The 26,916-nt window shown below is 52.2% G+C and overlaps 1 protein-coding gene across 4 annotated transcripts in view; it reads right to left on the reverse strand.

The window, feature by feature from the left end:
• HTR4 (5-hydroxytryptamine receptor 4) overlaps positions 1–26,916 on the reverse strand; it is a 126,042-nt gene that overhangs the window by 51,979 nt on the left and 47,147 nt on the right. For all 4 annotated transcript variants that reach the window (XR_012766098.1, XR_012766099.1, XM_075442220.1 and 1 more), the window contains exons 3-5: positions 12,287–12,412; positions 11,153–11,353; positions 1,023–1,176 (exon numbers count right to left, since the gene is read on the reverse strand). Coding sequence is in view for 2 of the 4 variants with exons in the window: in XM_075442220.1 (XP_075298335.1) it covers positions 1,023–1,176; positions 11,153–11,353; positions 12,287–12,412 (481 nt within the window). In the remaining 2 variants the exon portion in view is untranslated. The remainder of the gene's footprint in view (positions 1–1,022; positions 1,177–11,152; positions 11,354–12,286; positions 12,413–26,916) is intronic.

Consider the following 26,916-nt stretch of genomic DNA (forward strand, 5'->3'; position numbering starts at 1 on the left):
GTGGGCGAGCCCTGCGCTGCCTCTTGGCATGCAGCGACCGAAATCTGCACCGCGAACGCCGGCAAGTCACCGGCAAGGGCAGGGCTGGCACTGGCGCTCAGAAAGGCTGGCACAGCCAGCCGGGTGTCGACCCGTTTCTGAGAAGGTCAGGGCAAGAAATCAGTGGAAGAAATCAGATACCTGAGATTGTTTGTTAAATAAACAGGATGCGCCTCCATTTCCTACCAGCTGCATGTCCTAAAGCTGCTTGTCGGGAAGCCATCTCAGCTTTGTCGCCTTGTCTCGAGCCTTGGCAGCCTGCACCTGTTCTTCTCCACGAGCCAAAAAGTATTCACAGCTCCTCGGCTGAGACTCGGCGTAGAAGGTGCCACGTCTCTTTAAACAAGCTCTTCTAAATAAGGTGTTTTCACAGCTTGCCATTTTTTAATCCCTGCATCTCCAGACTGGAAGGAGAGCAGGTCTGCAGCTCTTAACTCCTCGCCCTGTAGACGGGTTCCTACCAGTGAAGCCAGACTGTGGTGAGGAAAACTGGCTCCTGATGAAACGACTTGCGTGGGGGAACTTCACCTTCTCCCCACCTTTAAGGCTCACACCAGGGGAGGGGATACTGCTGGGACCAGCCCACAGCACCGTCCCATCTGGGGAAGCCTGGCTTTCCCAGCTCTCCCAGCGTCGCCAGCACGGCACGGTGAGGGGACCAGGCACTCCCGAGATGGATGCCCAGGGCTCAGCTGGGGCTTGGCGTGCTCTCAGGGGACTGCCCGCCGAACTGGCCAGCAGCCACGGGTAAAACCCTCTCCCAGAGCCGCCACTGTCTTTGCGACAGTCCTGCCAGGACAGAGTCATTTCAAACCCCCTAAAAGGAATCCTCCAGAAATTCAGCAGCCCCTCGCATTAGTAAGAAGTTTTTCCTTCAGCCTCTGTTGCCTTCTTTTCCCTGAATATTGCTTTTTAAAGAAGAATATACAGCACCGAATATATCTGACCCCAGGCTGGGTTGGCGTGCCCCCGTAGCTACTCACCAGATCAATGATGCCAATGCTATTCCAGCCTTGCATGATAGGGAGGAAAGAAATAAACGTCGGGATTACCCAGCACCCTCCAAGCATCACAGCAATGCGCAGCGGAGTCATCTTGTTCCTGTAAACCAGCGGCTGGCAGCAGATAGCATAGTACCTGCAGGGAGAACAGCGAGAGAGCAGCTGTCATCCAAGGAGACTTCACGTCTTCTAAAAATAAAACTGCAAAGCATTTTCTCCAGCTTGTTTCTCCTGACTTTCAAAATAGAGGAAAAAAACGAGCCTGCAGCCTACTTCCACGGACTGCCTCTCACACAGGGACCTCCGGACGTTTGCACAGCGTGAGCAAATAAGGCCTCTCAGTGCCTCGCAGGGGAAAGCCAGTATTTTCTGAAATGACGCACAGATTACCGCTGTGATTCGTCCGAGGTCGCAGAGCAAGGGTGCGACCTCACGCCCAGCCCTCCCCTGCGCCCGTGCTCGGTCACAGAGCCGCCTGCAGCCTCCTCGCCGCGATGAACGAGTCCACCTTCCTTCCAGTCAGCCGCCACCGAGCACACGCCGGGGATTTCCTAACTGCAGTGGACATTTATTTTGACAAGACTGCAAAAGCTGTTATTGCAAATTAACAAAGTGTTTCAAAGCTGTGAAAATGTCAGTGAAATGAAGTATGTTTTTCTGTAACCAAGCTCCCTTTCTACCTCCCAGGAATCAGCCTCTCGTCTGTTCGGGCTTCAACCTTCCGTTGCAAGGACACGTCACGCGTCTGCGCTGGGCTTCCTGTCTCTCCACCATCCAGGGGACGTTCCCCGCGCTCTCCGTGCTCCTCCTGATCCGCCCAACACACTCACGGTACAACAGGCCCCTGCTCATCAAACAACCACCAGCTACGAGCTGAGAACGTCTGCTCAAAGCGATCAGGAACCCACTCTTCTGTTTGCCCGGCCCCTGCGCCACCCACCTGCCCGCAGATTTCCGCATCAGGAGGGGGAATCCAGCCTCAAAGTGGAAATCTCGTTGCTCTGAAACTCACACGTGCCCATAAGCACAGCAGATCAGCAACCAGCCCACCCTGCCGCGGACTCTTGGTGGTCCTGACCCAACAGTCTGCCTCGGGTTCCCAAAGCAGTATTTCTGACCTTTAGGTTTTTGGATTTCAGCGCGCTTTGTAGAAACAGGCCAGCACCGATGTCCCCGCTGCTGCCACAGGGAACGGGCTCCAGACACACAGGAAGTGCCCATGAATCCTCAGGTCTCCTAAATCACCGACCACGTCACTCAGCTGAGCGCCCAACGCACGTATTTTCTTAGCGAACAAGCAATGATCATCCGCAGGTGCAGTCTCCGGGTTTGGTAAGCACAGAAGTCACGCAGCACGGTGCCTCACAGGACACGGGCGCTGCCTCGAAGGAGCGGCCACCGTCTCAACCACCATCTACAGCGGGAACGAACGACCTCTGCCAGAGACGTTCTCCGAGTGAGGCCTCAGCATCCAGGCATAACGTGTGAAGAGAGGGCGCCTCGCTGCCGAGTGCCTATAAAAGCCGATTTTATGAGGTCAGCAGAATCACGAATGAGAGACATTAAATTAAAAAACACACACTGAAGCTGGGCCGCTAACCTGAGGAGATGCCCGTGCGAATTTCTAAGTGCCAGCAGGGCATTAAAGTAATACATATGCAAATGCACACGTACACAGTTTATGTGCACGTATTAGAGAGATGTCATTGAGGTGCACAATTTATTTCATCAAGATCTGAGTGGGAACAAAAAGTTTTGTGCTAAACAGGCAAAAAAAAAAAATCTAAGAATTTCCAAATTTTTTTAAGACCTTTTTTTAAAAAGTGATGTGGAGTCAACTGAATTGCTTTATTTTGATAAAATCAGATGATATATTCCACACAAAGGGTTGAAATAATATCAAAGTGTCAAAAGAAAACATTTTTTAAAAGTCTCTTTGAAGCAAGATTCAAAATGTCCCAGGGGAAAATGTTGAAACAGGCATTCAGCTCTTTCAGTTTGCTCATTTCTGCATTCTCTTCTGGTTTCCTGCGTGCACGGAATCCGCCTGCTCCTCTGCAAAGCTCCCCTTCCAAGCCAAGGGCGCATCTGACAGCAGCCGCTCCTCTCGCCGAGCTCACGCCAACGGCCGCGGCAGCCCGTGGGGCCGACTCCCGGCCCCGCCAACACGGCCCTCGCATCACTCCCACGAGGGAGCAGGAGAAGCTGAGTAATTTACAGGAACGGGATTTACTCAGCGTTGGAGCTCGCCTTCGCTGGAATCACGAGCCGAACAAGCGAGGGTACCAGCCTCGAAGATACGCATACCTCAAGTGGGCACGGCCCCGAGTGACCTAAGGGAAGACAGATTTAAGCTTGAGCTTGGCCCTGTCAGAGAGGAGGGCTGGATCAGAGACCTCTGGAGGTCCTTTCCAACACACATTTTTCCGACTCCAACAGACAGCGAGGACCACCACGGTCAGCCTGCAGTATCTCCATGATTTCAGAGGACAGGATCAGTATTTGTCCCCAGGATAACTGCCCTCCTCACGACAGCCACAGTGTTTGCGTAACCTCATCCCGCGCTGCCGGAGCTTACTGCGCTTGGTTTCCCCCGCTCTCCAGGTTTCCTTCCCCAGGAGACAAACCGACCTTTGAATTCAAACAGGTATTTTCGGCAGTGTTTTCGACTGCTTGTTAGGACAGATGGTGCTTCTCCTGGCTCCGTGGAACTGCTCTCCGAGCACACGGGAGCTATATCCGGCGCACTGGGTTGTTTGCTGCCCGAGAGGCACCGCCACGAAGCGCTACCCAGTGCTGGGCATCGGAGGGTTCCTGTGACACGCCTGACGGCCAGTTACTGCAGGTCACAAGGGGCTACGTTCATTTGCAGAAAGGGCAAAAGAAGAAATTCAATAGATAAACGGGAAAGAACAGCCAAGACACCAGCTACCATTTCACAGGTTGAATAAGCAAACAGAAAAGGAAAACCACGATACCTTGCTAATTAACTGCAGCAGGAAAACAACTCTTCCAAGCAGCTTGAGTTATTACATTTCTGTACTTCTCTCTCTGCTGCAGCTGACAGCCTTACACTGACTGGTGCAGGCTATTAAAGGCCATTACAGTAAAAATTATGCCTGTAAAAATGACATCTTAAGCTCTCACATTTCTTCCCTCCCAGTGATTCGGCAGCAATTTTCCTCCACTTACATATGAAAAGATTATATATACTTTCTTGCTAACTGCTGCTACCGTGACTTCCCGCGTGTTCGGAAAGCCAAGCAGGGTTGCTCCCGCCCTGTGCCGTTCCCGGTAACAGGGCTCCGCAGTCGGAGCACGGGTGACAGTTTTGCCGGCGGGGAGCGAGGCAGAGAAGCACCCCGTCCACTTTTCCATGGCTCAGCAGGATTTCCATTCAATGGCCCTGAGAGGCAGATCACAGAAATCTGCATATGCTAACAGAAGTCACTGAAGTCACAACAATTTTTGCAGTAGCTGGTGATTTGATGTATGGGATGGTTTGGGCATTTAGGCAGCTATTTATCCACTGAGAGAAAAGTAATTATATCCCTAAGACTATCAACAGTTTTAGTCAAAAGCTGAAATAAAGACATTTTCCTATTCTACGTTTGTGCTTCCTTTCCAGCTAAAGCTATTTTTCTGTGCTCATACAGAATATCTATTATGTACTGGTATGACAGCGTGATGGATGAATAGAAAGTGCAGTACATACAGATGATTAATATGATGTCTAAGTTTAATTAAATATTAATTCTTACTATTATCAGTCAAGACCCGTGTTTCTGTAGTTCCTTGAAAATGTGAACTTCCCTTTTACCTAGAGCCGAGCTGCTGATGCGAAACACGTCCTCTCCTCCGCCTCTGTTATGACATTGGCAGCTGAAGGGGAAATACAAGAATCCCTTCCTGGAGCTGCAGATCATCCAGGCAGCTCCGTAAAGCAAGGGCTGTTATAATACTTGTCCTTTCCCACATCAGACATTTCCCACATGACTGAATCAAGCGCTAACATTTTACAAATGGCTCAGAACAAGACATCCATAGCTCTGACGCCTTACTTACGGCTCTTACGGCCACCGCAGATGTGTCCGGCTGCCGAAGATTTGCGACCCGGTGGCCCTGTGAAACGGCAGCGGCCAGACTCTGTCTCACGGCACACGAGTGTGACCCTCCCCGGTCCCCCGGTGGAAGTTCCACTGATATGGATGGGGGGGACTGACCAGTGACAAGTGGATCAGTTCCCAACAGTGGACCTCGTGTGTGACGAACGCTCTCCAGCATCTCCGAGGGGATGCAGGTGCACCTCTATCACGCTCACGAGAGCTACAAAACCACTCCGGGTTCAGTGGCTCAGTGCCACCTCCTCCATCTTCCTACATGCATGGCCAGTGGGAGCTGCCCCAGTCGCTCCCACGAGCAGTGTCCACAAGCTGCAGCAGCAAAACGCTTTCTCCCTGCCCAGCAGGACCGGCGCTTTGCCTGCTCTTTGCACTCAGCGCGACACGTAAACCCAGAAAGCAGTATCAATGCCTGCTGGACTGTGCATCAGCAACACCTTTGCACCCAGCAGCCTTCAGCACTCTGCGCAGAGAAGACGTAACGTCGCACTCCTCAGCAGCAGGATCACGGACAGCTTGCCTAACGTTACACTTGCGTGTATGTGCAGACAGGAGATGGCAGATAAGAGGGAAGCTGTGAAGCCAAAGAGAAAATAGACAGAAAGTGAACCTCAGTTACGCTCTTGCCTTGTACAACCGAAAGCTGAGTCTGCTGTGTTGGCCCAGGGCTTTCGTGGAGATGTAACTGTTGTAAATCACGAGTGCTTGCTGTTCCCATTCTGCCTGTATGAAAAAATCCCACACGTACATGCACACACACGTCTGCACGCCCTTGTAGGATACCCTACCTTTCCTTTGGAAGAAAAAACAGAAAAAAAAGATTTTGAAAAGCACAGTAACTTTTAAGTGATGACACCTGCAGTTATTACAAGTTTACAGCTTCTAAGTTCTTGTAGACAAGAAAGGAAAGACTAAGACTGAGAAACAGCACTGCATTTCAGCACAGTGGTGACCAAGATCTGACAGCAGCGCAGTTCAGCTGTGGTCCATGGCAAGGATGGCTATGTGTGGCAGTGACTGTCTGCGTACCCCCATCGAGCACCAGCGTGATCAGACTCCATTTGTGGCTGGGATCTGTGGTCAAGACTGAAAGCAAAGGTCCAGGAATCTAGACAGCCAACAACGTTCACACACCCCAGCTGCTGCGGTCAAAGAGAAGCAAGCAGCGACACAGCAGCCAGTGCATCCGGCCACCCACCAGCCCGGAGATCCAAGCGCCTCGTCAAGCCCGTGGCCCTGGGCACTTCTCCAGAGAGCGGTCCTGGAGCCCGCAGCTCCCGCCCGCGCCCAGTGATGCTCCGACCACGCCGCTGCTCTCTCCTTGCCTTCTGGGCACTACAGAAACAGAATGACTTCGCTGCATTAGAGCATTCCTTGCGCCTGGAGAAAAACTGAAGTATCTCCCTGGTTCGCAGTACACTTTTTTTTGAGCTTTGGGTATGTAGACACTACCCTGCAAGAAGCTCCTTGGCTATCATCACCGACAGATAAATGCACACCCACCTTCACTGAGCAGGCTGGTTCTGTGGGCGGCCCGCATTTAAAACCAGTTGGTGTCATGTGCATGCATAAAATTATATACATACCATATGTTTTATTATCACTGGGGTCAAAATGAGCCAAGGGAAATTTACCGAATACTCATACTGAAGAATTTCTTACGTCCCTTAAATAATCTAGGAAAAAGAAGACAAGAAGGCAGGAAAACTGTGGGGGTTATTAGGTGTGTTCCAAAGTCAGGGCGCAACCACCATGCCCATACAGGCTCTGCGCCTGCACGTGTCTGCGGAACCGCGCCTGAAACACCAAAGCGGGAACGGTTTGTCTGCGAGCTCCCACGGAAAGAGAGGCCGAAGCAATGCCCGAGGAGACAGCCGGCTGCTCCAGGAGCTGCCGCCGCGGGGGACTCCGCTCTTCTCCGGTGCCGGGAGGACGCTGAGCCCGGCCGCGGGCTCCCGAAGCCGAGCACGGTTTGGCACGGTCCTCCTCGCCCTCAGCGAGCCCGGACTGGGCCAGAGACTTCAGCTGAGCCCTGACCAGGCAACGAAGTCTAAGGAGCTAGGATCTCAATTTGTTTGTGCCTTTGTGAAATTAAAACAGTGCTACTGGCTTTGCTGACGTTTCAGTGAAGCCAGACTCCGGCCTCTGCATAACCAGATTTTTACCTTTTTGTGGAGAGAACAGCTCTTTCTCTTTTCCTTTTTCCCACTCAGCAAATAAGCTACGGTCTCTAACTGTGCCAAATAACACAGTTACACATCGCTGGTCCAGAAAAAAAATGTCCTAAAACGATTATATCTAACAAAATTAAATTCTTATTAAAAATACAAAGGCCTGCTGGTGTTGAGGTAATTACACAGAGAAAAATGCTAAAGAGAACAGTTAATTGGAACTGGATAAATTTAGCTAGCAATGCAAACAAACGTATGATGCCAAACGGAGACAGAGTACTCCATGGTCCCCACGTGGGTCGGTGTGGGGGGAGGGTTACCGGCAGCAACAGTGGCAAAATACACGACGACATTTCTCGAGGGTTTGTAAAGATTAACAGAGGACAGTACACCCCTCGGGCTGCGCCACGGCCATCTGCTCCACTATTTTTCTTACTGCTCTCGGACCCGAATTCTGCAAATCCCATGTTAGTTTTCTTGCCGAGCGGCGAGCCGACAGGGATCAGCCCGCCGCCGCTGCGTGCCGCGTCTCGCAGCCCGCGTGGACGGTCTCCGCTTGCCCCTGCTCAGCCCCTCTCCGTGCTGGCTCTGCTCCTCCCCTGAGGGACCGGAGCCATACGAGATCAGACGTCCTTCCAGCTGAGAAGGGCACGGGGGGTTTCGGACCTGGCTCAAAAGTATACCTGGAATTTGTGTCATATAATCAGATTTCCACCTGCCTAATCATTACTCACTGACAGCTACTTAAAACCCAGCAGGTCTCCCCACCAAGAACCTCCCCTCGTGCTGGGGCAGCAGCAGATGCTTCACAGCGCACAGCTGGGCACAGCTGCCTTCTCCTCACCCTGGAGAAAGACATCATGCTCCCGACCTCGGGCCCCACCGTGGCCCAAGCACCCTTTGGCGAGCCAGTCGATGGCCCCAACGCCGCGCACAAGGGACGAGCACAGAGACGAGCGACGCGGCTCTGGAAACGGGGGGCAGCAGGCAGGGGTTCGTCTGCGGAACGACTCCCAGGGCAGGGCACCAGGGTTCCGGGTGTTCGGGAATCTCTGAAGCATCATCGCTCTCAAGGGATTGTGCTAATTTGATGTCTGAACAGTACATCAATGTTAATTAATGTTTGTAAATGGTGCAACGAGCATCTGTCACTCTGGTGCTCCAACACTCTTCGGCTACATCTGCTTTGCTTCCGCCCTTCTTTAGCAGTGACTACGCGGTGTGTCTGAACCCCAGCAAGATCAGCGTTCAACGCACCAACACGCGGTTAGGTCTGTCCTGTCGCGCGTTACACGGCAAACCCGCAAACGCTTGGCACGCACCGGGCAAAGAGTGCGAGACGCGGGCTCGGAGCAAGGCTTGGCGGCTGGGACGCAGCCAGGAGCGCTGCGGGAAGCGGGGCCAGGCTGCAGGAGAGCGCAGAGGGGCCAGGGCGCGCCTAAGCCCAACAACGCAGACGTTTACGACCTGTTTGTTTTCTGTTGGGGTTTTTTTCCCCCCAAGACCTTGAGGAGTAATTGTATTGCAAACTGTACTGCAAACGCTGGAAAAGAAAATTGCCCTTCCTGACAGGTGAACTGTATTTGGAGACTCTGTCATAGCCACTTGGTCTATTTATACGCAGTGCAGTTATTTTTATCGCACAGGCACAAAGAATGGCTAGATAAGCATAAAGCATGTAATAAATAAATAATTCAAGGCTAAATCTCTCCTTCTTATAAGAATACCAAAGAGATGATGAAAAAGCACAACCCAGTGACAGCAAAATTTGGACTAAGTGAGCCCTGAGGTACCTCTGGAACCTTGCAAAAACACTTTTTCCAACGAGACCGAGAGTGTCTCTGCATCTCTGCAGCACTTTGTTCCCTGTGTCTGACCGGTAAGATCAGTTTATCCTGTGGTGATTTCTCCAGATTTTCTCAAATGCCTTTGAGAATGAAAGTCTGAATGCCTTTTTTTCCCCCCCCTTCAGAGGCAGTAATGGAAAGAGATACAAGATATTATCAGAGAAAAGTCTTTTCAAGCAACACCTTCTGAAACGCTGAACAGAATGACTTTCCACACTGAGTCCTGAGGATTAGCTTAACCACACAGTTTTCTTAAAAACACACACAGTTGTATGCCCTGAAATCAGCCAGAAGGCAGGAAAGATATGAATCACACAGAAACCACCAGTTAGAAGCAGCAGATTCCCATGAAGTCTGAACGAACAGCAGGGCAACAGCTAGCAAGAATTAAATCGACCAACGGGGACGGCAGCAGCAGCACGAGCTGCCGGCACGGCGAAGGGTGGCAGGGGCAGCGTCCCTCCTGCACACCCCCCACGGGGGTTCCCCGTCCCCCGAGGGGTCAGAGACCCGGGGGAACACAGTATTTTCCCTTCCTGCCCCCTTCTCTACATGACCCCTATGTTTAAATTAAGAGCCCAGAGCACAAAACCCCCACGTTTTATAGAACAAGGCCACATCCAGAGCGTCACATCTGCTGCACTGGTAATTGGCTCAGAGTGGCCATGTGTTGATGTTTTTAAGATAACGAGCTTCCTATTCATGTTACAGCCATCTTCCAGCCCTCCAGACGGGGCAAGGCGCCGTAGCTGTCGCGCGTCAGCCCCTCTCCGGACACGACACGGCACGTGCCGGTGCCTGCCTCTCCCGCAGAAGAGGAGTGCTGCCCACCAACGGACAAGGTGACCAAGGGTCACTGGAAGCCTGCTGGGTACAGATCTCTGGATGAAATCTGCTATTTAAACATCAGTTGTCACGATGATGAAAATGATTACGGTTATTTTGGCTGTGTCAGTCATACTAAGGAACAGTATTTCCAAAAGTATTGAAATCTCTGCATAGAACTCAAACGAAAGCTCTAAATATCGCTTATTAGAATAGCTGGTCAAAATGCTTTCTTCTAAGTATTTATCCTGTGAAAAATTCCTGCTACTCTGCATGAAAAGTTCTGCCCTCCATCCTGAAAAACTGCAGACAACAGTAAACCAGAATGTTTTGCCATAAACTACTTAGGATTTTGGCTTCATTTTAATTTCGCAAGAGAAGTTTAGAAGAAAAGGAAGTTTTTAGGATCTCCCACAGAGCCCGTGCACCCTCTACACCAGCTTCATTTACCTCCTTGTAAGCCTTCCCTCGTGCAGATGTGCAAACGGATGCCTTAGAAAAACAGCCGATAAAACTGGGGTAGGGGGAGAGGCCGCTCTTTATATTTTTCTCCCTTCACGTGGTAACACACGGCACAAAGTGTCATTTAGCGATACGCTTGTTGGTCTGCCTGGACGGCTGCTAGCAGCGGGAGGAGCGGTGCTGGAAGGAGACGTCCAGTACCGCTCTGGCAAAGCGGCAGCGTCGGGCGATGCCGCGCTGCGGTCCCTGGGACGACGGCGCTCGGCGCAGCACACCCAGCCGCGCGCAGCCCAGCCTTCAACACCCGGCGCGGCAACGGAGAGCAGCGTCCCTGCTAGAACGACGCCCCGCGCACGACGCTCCTCCGCCTGCCACGGCCGAGGGATTTTTCTTCCAACACAGCTTTAAGGCATCTTTTCTTTACTTTGATGAAGAAACTGTGCCGCATCTGATCAGTAACGCGACCAGAGCCGCGACACAAAGCGGCCGAGAACCTGGCTTGCTCTGCCCATAGAAATCCCTTTTTTCAAAGCTTTCCCACCCCGATGCGGATTCAGGGAGCTCCCTCCACAATCAGCTGCCAGGAGGGATTCATTGCTGCGCCGTTCACAGCTGCTGCTGGCGAGCGACACCACCACAGAAGGGCAAGGCCACGGCCGCTCTCTTCCGCGCTCCTCTGCCCGTACCTGTCCAGCGAGATGCAGCACAGGTGCAGGATGGACGCGGTGGTGAGCAGGACGTCGAGGGACGTTCGGACCAGGCAGAACATCTCCCCGTAGATCCAGTTGTCCTGAACCAGCTCAATGGCTCCAAATGGCATCACCAGCACCGACACCAGCAGGTCCGCAAAGGCAAGGGAAACGATGAAATAATTGGTCTTAATTTTCCTGCAAGACAGATCACAAAATCAGGGTGGGACAGTTTCAGTGCAGCATCCTCTACGTGCAGACAGAGATTTCAGCTTCTGTTTGGGTCTGATATGCTCCATCACACTGACAGTCCTCTATAACGTGCTCCTCACCTCATACGGCCCCCCCAGCTCGCTCCTGGTTTTCACAGCTACATATCCACCGTGTTCCCTGCACAAACACATCTTCCTGCTCACAGGGAGAGGCAAACGGGCGCTCGCAGGCCTCCGCATGCGGCTCAGCCTCACAGCTGGCGCTGCAGAGTCTGCGGTGGAGGAGGGGGATTTTGTTTTATCTTGCAAATTGAGAAAATCCTTCCAGAAAGCACTAAGAAGAATCTAGACCGAAGCTGTAATTTTAACTTGAAGAGTACTTTTTAAATCATAACAGTAAAATAGAATTAAATCCATTACAAATCCCACGCAGACATGAACAGCGGCTGCTGCGTCTCCCCCTGCTCCTGGGCTGGTCTGGCAGCTCCCGGGCGCCGCGGCGAGCCTCGAGGCAGGGGCTCTGCCCGGGACCCCCGGCAGCATGGGCCCAGCTGCGGCAGGGCAGCCCAGCTGCAACAGGACCCCCATCCACGCGGGCTTCCGACGGGCTCCTTCGGAGACGTGAGGCGGAGAAGGGGTCGAGGCCAGCCCGCCTCGCCAAGGAACTGCTGCTGAGCTCTGCTTCTCGCTCATTCACCCGCTTTTTAAAACCGGGAGGGCTAAAAACGTAGCGGACGGATACCGAACCGACCCCACGGCCGCGGCGTCACCGCGAGCGGGGATGCACGGAGGCCAGCGCGAGAGTCGGGCACGGCCAGAGACACCCTCACGCGGGGCTGCGTGCCCTCGGCTGCGGGCGCGGGGCTTTTCGGGGGGTTCTGCCCCGGGCCTCCCCGCGAAGGGCCGGGGGTGGGCTCACCTGAGCTGCCGGTCCCGGCACACGGCCACCATCACCAGCAGGTTCCCCAGGATGGCCATCAGGATGACGGCGGAGATGAAGGTCAGCAGCACGATCTTCTCCGCGACGCCGAAGCCCTCACTCGAACTGGGGAGCACACAAAAAAAGATTTTAAAAAAAAAAACAGAAAAGAAACTGCAGCAGCGCGGGAAGGGGACCGCTGCGGTGCCGGGACGGGCGCCCGCCCTGCGGAGCGCAGCAGCAGCGTCCCGCACCCGTTGCAGCGCGGCAGCCTTCCCACCAAGGCCAGCGAGCACCCCGCGTTCGTGGGGAAGCCGTCAGCCCCGTGCCCGCCAGCAGCAGGGCCACAGGCAGAGACCAGCGGCAGCACCCGCGGCCGTCCGCGTCTGTCGGGGCGCAGAGCCCCACTCCTGAAGGTCCCTTCCAGTTCGGACCCTCTGGATGAAAATGTCCTCGTTCACCTGTCATCTCAGTAAATAACGTTATTTTCTATGTGGAAATATTTTGGTTTGCTTTCATTTTTCCATTTTTTTCCAAGGTTTTCCTCAAGATGAGCATTTTGCATCTCAGATTTTGAAGTCTTCTACGCAATCATTTCCCTTGTTCTCTCTTCCCTTCACTCGGAGCCCCAGCAGAAGAGGCAGTCTGGCTTTTTTAATTTTTTTTTTCACTTCGTAACTTTTGCAGAATTAGGGAAAATAAAATATTTTTTTTTAAAAAGGAGGTGCCCGATTTCCCCTTACTCTGACACCAATAATTTCTTCCATATGATTAAAAGAAAGAAGAAGGACGGATAACATGAGAACACAATGCTGGACATATTTTAAGCCTGCATTTCTACAAACATCTTGTTAACTGTTTCAAAAAATGTTGGGCTTTTTTTTGGAGCCTGCAAAGCAGGAAGGTAACACACAGCATGCAATAAATAGTGTTCAATTCATTATGAAATAGGGTTTATTACTAAATTTTAAGCCACTTTTCCTTTTAGTCCATTTCTAATTATTTATCCAGAACAAAATGCATCCTAAACCTTCGCCTGCTTGTGTAACTTTCCCTGCTGCACTACACGGGTGAGAACGGGTGTTTGTTCGTGTTATCACGTGTGGCGAGACGTAGACTGGCACTAAGAGCAGCACTTGACACTAATTCAGCAGGGAAATGTCTTCAGCGCGTACAGAGCTGGTACTCAGCACCCAGGATTAACGTTGGGAGATTGTTCAGGCTGTTTAAAAATTGACCTGCTATTCTGTTTGACTTGCTCTGGGGTCATTTATTATTTACTAAATACACTCCAGACTTTCACACTTTATCTCACTGAATTCTCCAGCTTTTGACAAAGCTAAAAAGGCTTAGAGACCGCTGAGGCCCTGCCTTCCCTACCTGTGCCATTTTAACGAGCTTCTTGTGAGCGACTTCACCCTGAGCCTGCGGAACGCCCATTCAATCACAATCTCCTTTTTTGTCCCCAAGAGCAATGCCACTTTGAGTATGGCTTTTCTGCCTGCTGCCAGTTGCACCGGGGGGTCAGATGGCCGCCTGCTGAAGCTGGACTCTTCACATCAAGCACAAACAGCATCGCAGGAATTCCTTGGCCTTCAGTGTTTTACAAGGAGATCCATCACTGGGCAGATTCATCCAGAGGCGAGGAAGTTTATGAGCAAACAAAGACGACGAAAGGAGATGCCCTGGCCTCACACCAGCTTCGTGGAAAAATGTAGCACCAGGCAGACAAGCACTGGCTCAAAAACCAGCACAACTCTCTGGCTGTAACGAGAAAGGGGTCCCAGGCAGCAGGTCCCAGTATCCTAGCTCCGTAAAGAGTGCTCCTGTGCCAAGCAGTGCCGTCCCACCTGCGAGAGCACAGGCAGCTTTCAGTTCAAGATAAGCTCCTCTGTTAAAACCAGGAGAGTAATAAATCTCAGGTGGTGTGGACAGCTGGGTGCATCCCACCTCTCTGCAAGGTTTTCAGGGAAAACGTCCCTGAGCACTGCCAGGCACGCGTCCCTCTGCAGACGGCTGTTGGGGTACCAGCGTAGCAGGAGAGGAGGAGAGGGGGTGCAGGTGGCAAAGAAGGGTGCCCGGTAAAGAAGCGGGCTTTGTCTTGCGTTGGAATGCACAGTCCCAGCCCAGACGGCAACGGCACAAGTGCTTCCTTGGCCCTGGCGTTTCTCAGCGCCGACGTCAGCGAACCCACCCTGCCTAACGCAGGAAGGGCTCCAGGGCTGCGCTGAAGGGCTCAGACGGAGCCCGGGTTTCGCATCCAGCAAGACACTTGTTTTTGTGCAAGCCGATTACAGATGCTAAGACAGGAGAAAGGCAAAGTCAAGATGCGGTTTTATTCAGCATCTGAAAGAGTTTGCACTTAATTAGAAAGAGTTGTCTACTGAACTTAGCACAACTTCAGTGATGGCAATTAAGGCTCCAAGAAGCTGTAGCTCTGGGCAAACCCTTCGGTGCATTCAGAAATGTAGACAAGGCTCTGTCTGAACTGAACGTGGCTTTCCCAGTTTTTATTGGAGAGCGCTGCTTCCTGATGCCTTGGGTCATTAGTTCTTGGACAACGCTTGCAACGAGTGGATTTTGTGTCTGCAGCTCCTGCAATCACACTGCAATTGCTGCCTGCAATTTGCCTACACTGGTCCAGTCATACTTCCTCCCATCTGGCAGAAGAAAATCCCTATCAATCAAAAGGATCTGCCTCATCCATCACCCTGTCTCCGACAACGGTCTGTAGGAGAGGAAATGCCTACACGCAGAGAGCAACGCCTCCCTTGCACCATCTGTCGTGCCACAGAGGTCTGTGTCGCAGTGGGCTTCTGTTGAATAGCTCTTGGTGGATTACTTTGCTTTCCCTCTCCCTGGCCTGTCTTTCAAACTCTCAGCATGTGGTGAACGCTGTCTCCAGGCAGCTTTCCTCCTTGGTCTCACAGTACCAGGCTAAATGAAAAATCAAGCAAACGGCATCAGTTTCAGTGCTTCTCAGTCACCAGTGACCACCCCAAACTGCATACAGAGGCTCCTTCCTCCAGACGAAAGGCAACTGGCACCCAATTCCTTATCCTAACACCAAAATCCCAAGCTGCCCTACAGAACTCGGTGGTCACTGGCCACAGGGCTGCTCCTAGAAAAGGATGTCACTTCTCCCCTGCTTCTAGAAATCACTCTCCCCCTCGCCCATCCATCTCGGTGTACTTCTGATCTGGAAGACCGCATTTTTCCCAGTACTAAGGTCCCACATTGCAGATTTGGGAGGCAGGGAGCTGGGAGCTCCTGGCACACGAGCCTGCCCTGCAGTGAAGTGTTTCAGGAGCGGGTCCTTCCCTGTGGGCAGCACGCACCACACGGGGTGATTCTCCTCCGCTGGAGCCCACCGTGAGGGGGTTCCTCCCCGTGGGCACCACACACCGCGGGACACACGGGGCGATTCTCCTCCGCTGGAGCCCACCGTGAGGGGGTTCCTCCCCGTGGGCACCACACACCGCGGGACACACAGGGCGATTCTCCTCTGCTGGAGCCCACCACGTGCCCTCCTCCTGCCGAGGGCTGCGGCGCAGCTGGGGCAGCTCAGACTCGTGCCAAGCATCAGCACTCTGAGCACAACCGAATGCTGGAGCCTTCACCAACAAAGTTCCTCAGGAGAAGAAGACACCATAAAGACTGAGCAGAAACGGACAAGAAGCAACTTCCAAGGCAGGTCTCAGCCACAGGCCTGCGAGCTGGGTACCAGGTGGATTGAAAAGCCTCAGGGACAATGGGGATGCCGGGATCAAAGGCAGCTTCGCTGTCCAAACAAGCCTTCACAACTGGCTGACATCGCTCCACGGCTGCACCCGCGAGAAGAAATGTCAAACTACGCTGAGCAACACCACCCAAAAGATGTTCCCTTTTCCCCCGAGCGAGCACGGCAGCACGCACGTGACGGAGCAGCGGTAACGAGGATGACGATGGTTTAGCTTACACAGAGCCAGGCAGAGAGCGAGATTTATATTTCGCCTTATCTAGCTGTGCCCGTCCTTCTGCTGTTCCCAAACAATTCTCCTCACTGCGTCATTCGAGCCCCTCGCGCCTGCGCTCCGCAGCGTGCACAGAGGGGCAGACACCTCCCTGGTGCCGAGCCCTGCCCGGCCGAGCTGGCCGTGGGCTCCGCACTCCCCCCCGCAGCGCCTCGGCCGGCGGCCGAGCGAAGACCCACCCCGAATTCCAGCTGGATTTGCTAAGCAACGACACCCGGCGTCACAACAGTTTCGGAAGCGCTTGGGAGACCTCTCCAACGAGTCCTTCTCTTGTGCCGCGTCGTGTCGCTCCCCTGCGGAACGTGAAACCGGCACACGCATCCCGGGGCAGCGGGAAGGGTGCTCACCGGGCTGTGTTTCTATACATCTGCCTTTTGGATAACCCATCATCACACAGGAATACTTGTTAATTATTCAGTCTCAGTAATTCAAAGCTGTTAATAATGGAAGAAGTGGATATTGCTGTAAATTAAAATCAATGGTTTGCATAACATCTTTGATCAAATCTGAGCGCTCCGGCTTCCAAGCATGCTTCCCTGTTTAATAAAGCAGAGATTGATGGGTTTGCTGTTATGAGGAAATGAGATTCAGACAAAATGATTGTTGGTTAGTAGGAATATAGAAATCACTTAAGGAAAAAGGAGAAATGCTGATGAGGAACGAATGCTTAAAACCCATATATGGACATATTTAAAAGGCTCTTCTGCACAGCCATTAATGTGAAGAAAAAATAGCGTAATTATTTTTTCAGGCTCTATTTCTACTTTCCTGTAAACACCCCAACTCTTCTAAATGACCTCAAGTGCTTTTGCATATTTTGTGCAGCAATTAAGCTGCATAAATCAGTCGTGTTGGTAAGACCACGCACATTGCTCCACCGGCTTTCGTTACACGCGTCACACCCTGACCTCCCTGCCACCGCAGTGGGAAAAAATCACTAACGAAGAGCTCGGTGCTGAGAGCACCCTGGGCACTGCACAGAGACTCCTGCGGGAGAGGGAGCGACGGAAAAGAGGGCGAGGGTTGAACAAATCAGACTTTTCTTTTGGGAGCAGCTGGTAAAAAGGAGCCTGGATGGCCCACTGCCAAACTGGAGAGGAACAGCTCTGCCTGCAGAGGTGACCTGGAGCTTCTCCTGGAGGTAGCCAGGGACCGCAGTGCAACAAGGGATGTACGTAATTCTCACCAAAGAAGATGAAAAGCTCAGAGCAGTGAGTTTTACCGGGGTAGCCCAGAAAAGAGCTTTCTTCCTGATCTAACAACGGTCTCAAAGCCTATGGGGACTACGTGGAGGGGTTGGTCGGCTTTGCTTTCAACCAAGGCTTTTCACTCCGTAACTCCAGCTCATGATATTTCATGTAGGTCTTTAACCACAAATAAGCTGCCATTTGCCTCTCCTCCCTTCTACTCCCCTGATTATTCCTAGGCATAAAATCCGAGGCTGAGCGTTAAACACTTAAAAATCAAGATATTCTTTTTTATGCGTAAACCTAACAACGCGTGTCTCAGTATAGAAACATGACAATAGGGAAGATATTATTTGATCTATGGCTTTCCAGCTGTTATCATATTCTTTTCTACTGCCACCTAACAATATTAATCAGAAGTCAGCATTAATCCAGAATCATATAATTTCTTTAATGCCTTCAAAAGCTACACCGCCCATGCCGCTTCGCTTCAGTCTGTGCAGATGGGAGGACAACTTCTAAGAGATTCACATCAATTATGTACTTCACTTCTGTTTTAGAAACAGACTGAAATTAATTAAAGCATTGACAAGCCAGAAATAAACTGCATTCCACGTACCAAAATAACTCTGTCATATGATTAGTTCATTTGAGTGATTCCCCCCCCTATTTTTTAAAAATAAACAAATGAATTGTGGCAGTGGGGTGAGTGAGAAGGGACGAGGTTTTCTCCTTTTACACTGGCTTGAACCTTGGAAGCGTTCTAAAAAAGTGTCCTGCTTCCACTGATGCGCGGGAGAGAAATGCGCCACGCTACCGCACAGAGCAGCAGCTGGAGCAGGACCACGAACGATGGAACGAGGACTTCGGAGCACCTCCTCCAGAACAAAGCTACTGACGACATCCCCGACCCCGCACATCTCCTGGAGGCTGAACGCTGCGGCGCTTCAGAGGATGAAGAGCTTTCAGCAGCTGATAATACCGAATAAAATCAATTGTCAAGATGAAGACAGACAACAGGCTGTTCAGATGTGGGCTGCGCAGTCCACCAGCACGTGCTAGGAGTGTGGTCCCACTGGGAACGGGTGCGTGCTGGAGCTGCCAGAGGCTGCGGGACCTCCAGGACGCCAGGGCCGGAGCAACGGCTCCGGCTCTGCACGCACCCCAGGCTGTGCCACCATCTGGACTCAGGCTGACGGGGAAGGCACCAGGGGCTCCACGGAACAAACCTGGAAAAACTGAGCTTTCTCCTGGTCCGTGTAACTTCCCTAGCTTACGCCAGCAGAAGTTCCTGCCTTTTCTGGATGGAAATCGGATCCGGGGCTGAAAACTGATCCTGAACAACGCGATGCTTGACAACGATCTTCATACATCTGGAGGTCTGAGACCTCGACCTTCACACAGCTGGAGGTCTGAGACGTCGGGAGACAGCAGCTGCCGCAGTTATACGGGACACGTGCGACAGAGGCGGGGAACAAACCCAGACCCAGTGCGTCTCCGGGCACTGCCCGAGCCCCAGGGCCTCTCCCCACGCAGGGAATTAGGTGGGAGCCCAGTGGCCACGTCATCTCCACTTCCCGCACAACGAAGGATGAAACCCCGGCTCTGCTCCTTCCCAGGCAGCAGATCCATCTCCACTTCCCGCACAACGAAGGACGAAACCCCGGCTCTGCTCCTTCCCAGGCAGCAGATCCATCTCCACTTCCCGCACAACGAAGGATGAAACCCCAGCTCTGCTCCTTCCCAGGCAGATCAACTCTTTCATAAATTACACCCACGTGAGCAGATACTGCTGCAAGGCTGATGCGTGCAAGTACAATCCTTAGAAACCATTAGACTGTCACATAAAATATAAGCTGAAATTAACTTAGGAAATTAGCATTAGATTAGGATCATGGTATTTACATGGAGGAAGGGCAGCTGCTGCAACTACTTTGTTTGGGATCCACTACCAACTACCGCAGGAGAGCTCTTGTGCACAGCCCTGTGCAACCACAAAAAGCAATCTTACACATCTACCTGGAGTGTGCAGGGCCTCAGCGCTCTTTTCTTCCTTATAACATACTTTGAAGTCTTTAAATTTTACTCCAAATGTCCCCCTCATATGCTGAATAGTCCCCTTTTATTTTCACATAAATATAACAAAGCTTTTTGGACATGGAGGGTCTACTTATTTTAATGAGGTTACCAAACACTCTACAACTATGGAAAAACCAAACCTCTGGCTTAGGCATAGGTAGCAATTTAGGTACACTACAAAGTGCAGCAGAGAGGTTGTAACAATCATTTCTCTTTTGGAAATGCTCAATAAAACCAAAGATCAAACGTGCCTTTAATCAGAAATCTCTTGATCAGCTCCTAATTAGAATTGCTCCTCAGAAGTAAGACCACTGCATCTACCAAACTAAATGTCAGTTTAATGAAGAGTAGAAGACGATGAAAGAAGCACAAAAAAAAACCTGACTCTTGGTGTATATTCCGTATTAATAGTGTGCTTGTCCTCTATTTTCCAAATAAGTGGCTCTTGCCTATCTCACGTCTGAAGAAGTCTGAAACAGAGCAGGCTGCGTGACCCACTGACCAATACAACACAGCTATGCTTAGGAGATTCACTGAAGCACCTTATTTCCCAGCAGCATTCCCATTAATTGTCATCTGTACACATTCAAGACGGAGTCTACGACGTACTTTCAAACAATGTTTGTTGTTCAGTCATTGTACAAAAGAATTTTACTTTACAGAGACATCAGCAACATCACCATTACACCCACACGTACGGCCATCTCACGCTTTATCTCAGTAGTTTAGAACTTGATGCAGATTTGTGACATAACCTCCTTTGGCACAGGAGTGAGCTGGAAAATCAAGGTTCAGACTCATGCTAAACACATTCTGAGTGCCCAGATTTCTAACAGAAATCTGTGTGACGCCTCTTGCAACGGCCATGTGCAAAACCTGGGTGCACAGAGACTGATCGAGCAGAGCCCGCTGCTCTGCAAGGGCGAGATGCTGCTCCTGGTCATGCAAAAAGCATTTGTTTCCCCATCTTATTATAACTTTTCCTGTAAAACCCAGAAAGTGAGCCCTGCCCTGTCCCCACACACCTGTTTCCCCAAAGGTAACTCTCTATCAACACACGGTCATGGCAGTTCTTACTCTTTACTGGCATTCCCATACTCAGTTCTCATTTTCAAACCAGGGCAAACCTTTGTTCCCATCTTTGCCGAAAGCCTGGAAGTGGCAAGGCTTTCAAATCAAAAAGCAGGAAGGTCCTGCTCTGCTTTTGGAAGCAATATTTACAGTCAGGGAAATATTGTTAAACGACTGGCATTCAGTCAAGACTGGTGGAAGCGCCCTGGCATCGGGCTGTGCACCGAAATACCCAGACTGTGCGCTTTTCCCACTGCTTGTTTACACCTTGGACAACAAAAGACAAACACAGCTATTGGCTGTCTAACTTCTAATATTTCCTGGACAGCTTCCCAGTTTCAGAATCTAGAGGAATGACAGAGTTTCTTGCTGTCACCCCTGCTCATGGAAGCCTTGGCACAGAGAAGATAATCTATTGATTTCTGGAACGGGGTTTGTTTGAGGCAGCCCCCAGACACGCGTGCGGCTCGGAGCCACACGCAGCCGGCTCCCAGCTCGTTCATTAGCAGACGACAGCAGCGGGCACTTTCGCAGAGGACGGCACGTCCCAGCGAGGTCTGCGAAGGCAGGGCACGGCGGAGCCCACCTGCCCGGCTCCCGGGGCGCGTGCCCCTGGCAGCGTCTGGCCGAGCGACCGCCTCGCGTCCCCGGGGAGCGGCGTGTCTCCTCAGCCCTTCCCCAGCTTCCGCGCGCCCGACCGTCCGCCGCAGCGCGACGCGAAGCACGGCAGCCACGCGCAATGAACGCTGTGAGCGCGCTGCACACGCAGCAGCACCCGCCAGTCGCGGAGCACGGGAAGCCCTAATTAGTGGCATTTCTGGAAAGGGGGTGCAGTGCATTTTAACTGAGGACGAGAACAGAAAGGCAGTTTGGTTTGTGATTAATTTTTCTGGCCATTTACACTTTGTTACTAACTTCAACAGGTATTTCAGGTGAGGGACGGTGTTAGCTGAATCAGTTTACAGCTCTGAGCTCCAGGGAAAACTTTCGTTTTAGACTGTGTCACCAAGAGCAATTCTGAGCAGATCCTCTCGTTGCTGCAAGGAGACAGCATCAACAAGGGCTCTGCGCATGGCTTACAGGGAAGAGCACACGCGACACAGAAACACTGGGTGCCTGCACTGGACTAGACCCAGGTCTGCTGGGCTCAGGAAAGCATACTGAACAGTAGCTGAATCGCAAGAAACAAAACCCCCGTGTTTCACTGTAGCTGCCAGCTCTGCCTGAGAATCACATCCCCATTACGGCCCATAAAAATGGAAATTGCAAATAATGGCAGTAATGGGACGAAATCTATTCCAGCTGCTTGGGAATGGAGAAAAAAAAAATGCATTCTTCCACTCCAGCATGGCCCAAAATACCACAAAAGCAGTTTAATTACCAAAGTAAGGCACTCTATTAATTTTCCAGGGATGTCTACCAGCAAAGAGGAGGTTCATATCCTGATGCACAAGCCCCAGAGAAGATGCAATGGGAACGGCCATGCCTCCCATTCTCTCCTTTCCACAGAGCAACTCAAAACCTGTCTGGACTCCTGTGACATCCTCTGCTTGCCCTAGTCCTCCAAATACCTGGGCCCCCGGCTGCATCTGCTCAGAGACATGTCACAGCTCTTGGGCTGCTTCTGCACCGCTCAGCTCTCAGTCCTGAGAACTTCTTGACTAAATTAACACGAACCAGGTCCTTCCTCCCCGTCTTCTGTTGTTGGATTTATTTACTCTCCTATTCTGCTCCCTGTTGAGTAGACAACAGCCTGTTCTCAGACAAGTCCTCCAAGCTCTCAGGAAGTCCCTGAGAAAAGCAAGCCCTGGACAAGTCTCCAGACTGGTCTACTGATGGTCAGCCAAGGGCTGGCCCATCACCACAGCTCTGCGGTCTCACTGTGGAAAGCAGGCTTTGGAAACAAGCAGACTTTGCATTTTCAGGCCCTGGCCTTTAAGGCAAAGTCCAACAGAACTTCAATGCCAATAGATATAACTCTAGAGATATGGAGATGGGAAAAAAAGAAAAAAAATCACCTGAGCTCTAGGAGCCAACTGGGAGCTCGGGTGATTTTCCAGATTAGGCTAAGCAGCTGGGGACTAAGTGAAGTAAACTGTTTACGCACATTTGACATCTGGAACTGACTTCTTTTAAAAGAACTCAGAGCCATCAGGACACGCTCTTGCCCAGCACTGTAAGCACTGGAGCCTGCTTCTCCCTCCGCCTGGTGTGCTGCTGCACAGCCACCCAGTACTCCCACCGGGACGGCACCTGGGCTGGGACAGTCACACAGCGAACGGACAAGCAGGCGCGGGGTGTGCTAAAGCTCTGGGGGCACTGGAAAAGCAAGGAAAGGGTCTGTGCCTACTGTTAAGCAGAAGCACTCTGTGCCTGCACACAGAGCCGCGCTCAGAGACGAGCTACGAGGCAGTGCCCGACCTAGGGAGCGGTGACAGAAGAGCGGGAGGACCCCGAAGCAGCCCTGGCACACGTCCTCTGCTCTCACGCAGGCACGAGCTCATGTGCCCACGAAGGGAAAGGCCCTGCTCCATTCTGGCTCTCCTTCACCCCGACCCATCCGCAGATGGACAGCCAGATCACAGAATCATAGAACCATTAAGGCTGGAAAGACCTCTAAGATCATCAAGTCCAACCGTCACCCCAGCACCACCATGCCTGCTAAACCATGTCCCCAGGTGTCACATCACGTTTTTTGAACACCTCCAGGGACGGTGACTCAACCACGATATCTAACAGCACCCTGCCGACCCCACCCCACCCCTCACTAGCCGCAAGCGGAGCCCTTTTCCCTCTCCTTCGCTGCTCCCCGAGCTCACAGCAAGGCAGTCGAACGGTCCGCTGCGGGTCCGTTCACCACAGGTATGTCAGCACACAGCCAGACACTCGGCTTCTGCTCCCAGCAGCTCTCTCCAGTGTTGATATGCTGTTTCTAACGCTTTTTTCTGCAAGGGCGTTTTTGGTTTTTTTTTTTAAAGTTTCTAGATTTACTGTTCATGTCCTGGGAAGGACATGAGGTGCATAAGGCCATACTCAGCTCTCAGCAATTCAACAGAGAGCAGAAACGGTGTCAGCTGCAAAGACCTGTCCACCTCCCACCTGCTATGCCTGTGCTTACAGGTAGAGCAGTCTGGCCCCCAGGTACTTGGTTTGTACTGAGGGTTGGACTAGATGACCCACAGAGGTCCCTTCCAAACCCTACTGTTCTGTGATTCTGTGATTCTGTGACACAGGCACAAGAGCTGGAACTGCCTCTTTGCGAGTCCCTTTGCAAACGTGCGCCCAGCAGCTCGCAGCACTAACGGCACTTTGTCTCCCCATGGCATGAGGAGGAACCCACTGCTTTGCTGCATTTCTCAGTATGCCTCAAGTTGGGGGGTTTTCTTTTTGCCCCTTTTTTTTTTCAGCTGTTTTGCTTTTTTTTTTTTTCCCCTAAAAAAACACACCTGACAAAATAACCTCTAAACAGCCAAAGACTCCCTGGAAGCTTCATCTCTACAGGGTTCCTGTCCATCAGACGGCAAAGCTTGTGCTCAGCCAACAGCCGCTTTCAGTCAGCGTTCTGGCTTTGGGGGACAGAGGCTGCTGCTGGGAGGACGCGTGACGGCAAGCCCTCGGCTAACAGACGGGCAGGACAGCAGTCCAGCCCGCGGCTGAGGTCCAGACCTCTGCCTGTTTGCCAGGCGAGGGAGTCACCTCGCTGATGATTCATTGCCACAGTGCAGTAAGGGCAAGACAAACAGTGGGCAGACTGACCTGGGTAAGGAGAGGAGCACGCTTCGTTATCTGCCTTGTAGGTGCACTCTGCTCCAGGGTAACAGTCTGCCAACAGTCACTTACGCTGCCCGACAGCAGGTCCTAGACACGTGGCCAAGCAAACAGCACAAAATGCTTCGCTGCAGCATCTTTCACACCCGAATCGTGGCCGTGCTCGTTCCCAAGCGGCGAACGGCTCGTTCTGCAGCCGCGCACACCACTGCATGCTGGCTAACAGCGTCACGGCCCCGCTCCCAGGACAGCATTCCCAGAGGAGACCCGGGACCTTGGGACGGTCTTTCTGCACTTCTCCAGAAGCAGCTCAGGGAATTTTGCCCGCCTAATGCTGTGGGTCAGCCCTCAAAAGCCGAGGAGGGTGTTCTGCAAAGGCCCTTCCAGGCAGCTGGATGGGCAAAGGCTGGCAACAACGTCCAGCCCGCTTTCCTGCTCCGGGCGATCGGCTCCTTCCTAGGGCAGCTGCCCATTCTTGCCAAGTCCTAGAGCCAGGTCTGCCCCAGGATAGCCCAGGCTTTGGGACTGTTTTAACAGCCTTCCACAGCCTCTTCCAGATCTTCACCAGCTGCCACGCTGTGCGGAGACACTGGGGCTACAGAAAGGATGTGCTGAAAGACACCAAAAAGCTGATTTTTACAGCCCAGCGATTTGTCAAGGGCTTTTTCGTCTGCACAGGTTCCTCAGGGCACATGAAGACAGGCAGAGTGAAGCATCTCAGAAGCGCGTGGTGGCCCTCCCTCCGTCCCTCCCGGGGGGCTCGGCACCCGCAGCCGAACGGCGGAGCTGCCCCCCGCCTCCTCACCCTCTCCCTTCCCCCGGAGATGATCTATGTCTCACCTGCTCCACAGCTGCCATAAGGGACCACGCTATTAATTCCCAGAAGCTAGAGCCAGGCTTAAAAATTGCATTAATTAAGTGTTGGCGGGGGTGTTTGGAAAGACGTTCCGATAAATATAGTGCTGTAAATTGTTTCCCTAGAAACTGAGAAAAAAGTTGAACCATATGAAAAGTACCCAGGCTGGAAACAGCTACCGCTCCTGCAGAGCGGTGCCGGGGCGGTAGGGAGCATTCAGCAGAGACAACTTCTCTCACGGGGCTTGTTCAGCTGCCGAGCCTGTTGGACTGGTAGCACAAAAATACGAAAGCGAACCTCTACACCATGCCCCGCTTCCCTGCGCCCGCCCGCTTCGCCCCTCTTCTCGCGCCCGGTGTCGGCAGAGGGGCGATGCCCGGCGAAGCCTGCGGCTGCGGATCCGGGATCGCCCCGTGCATTTTCGCACTCCCAGCGCGCGGATGCCTTCCTCGGTGCTGGACCACGCCAGCCCAGGCACACAGGGGCTGAGCCCCGCAATTCCAACGACCAGCCGTCTTTCGAACGGCTGCTTATAAATGGTTCATTTTGTTCAACAGCACAGCTTCTGTATGGTCGTATCTGCAGCTGATGCAAACCAACACCGTCACGTTTTGCCTCATAAGGGATCTGCACGGTTTTACTTCACTCTTTTCTGGCACTGTGTGTTCTACCTGCCATTCTCCTCAGGAGAAAGTGCACTCCTCTACATCAGCCCAGCAAGCTGAACAGGACACGGTATCACTCGTGTAACACGGGATGAAAACACCCAGCGCTCAGCTACGAGCTCCTCTGATCGCTGCACCGTTCCTGCCTGCGTGGAGAAGACAGGGCTCCACAGAAAATCTTCTCGGTCAGTGTGTCTGTCTCCACAGAAGCGCACGAGCAAGCATCCTTCCGGATGGATGCTGCAGGCATTACAGGAGGATTAGAGTCGATCTTCCCTTCGAAAGGGGACTGGGAAATGAAGAGCACTCTAGGCTGATCCTGGCCTGTTAAATGACGGTTTAGCCTGGTATTTCTCACCTAAACAGAAATGTGATCAAAGAAGTTGAGATAAACAATGATTTAATGACTCAAAATGTAGCAGGTGGAGAGGTTTTAAAAAGAGCTTGTGTACATATAAGAGTAAACACTTATACTGCAATCTGCTGGAGGAATCTTAAGCTGTTTGCTTTCCACAAATCCCCACTGGCAGGGCACTCGGAGCACAGAAGCTCCTTCCTAAAACCCTTCCGTTTGCTACTCATTGGGTCACTAAATCAGACGCTTCTTTTGTCCCAGCCACTCAGCACAGCCTGCCCTTGCCCAAACAGCCCCCTTCGCTCCCAGCCCAGTTTCTGGCTGTCCTGCCCCACAGCTCAGCTCTTGACCCCTCAGTCCTCGCTGCTGGCTGCCAGTGTCCCAAGCAAGGGACCGAGGGCACACATGGGCTCCTCTCCTAGGACATCCCTTGGCTACTTCTGGAGCTCCAGGGACGGAGCTCTTCGAGTCCCTCTCTCTCCCACTGCTGACTATCACTCCTGCTTCCTCCCAGGTTTGGATGGGGAGAGGAGACCCAAGACCTTCTCCGCCTCTTTCTGCAGCCATCCTGCCAGTGACACCAGCTTTAGGTAAGAACTTGTCTTGAGCCAGCCATCAACAGCACGGCTTCTTGCA

This window comes from Opisthocomus hoazin, chromosome 23 (assembly GCF_030867145.1).
Source record: "Opisthocomus hoazin isolate bOpiHoa1 chromosome 23, bOpiHoa1.hap1, whole genome shotgun sequence".
NCBI lineage: Eukaryota > Metazoa > Chordata > Aves > Opisthocomiformes > Opisthocomidae > Opisthocomus > Opisthocomus hoazin.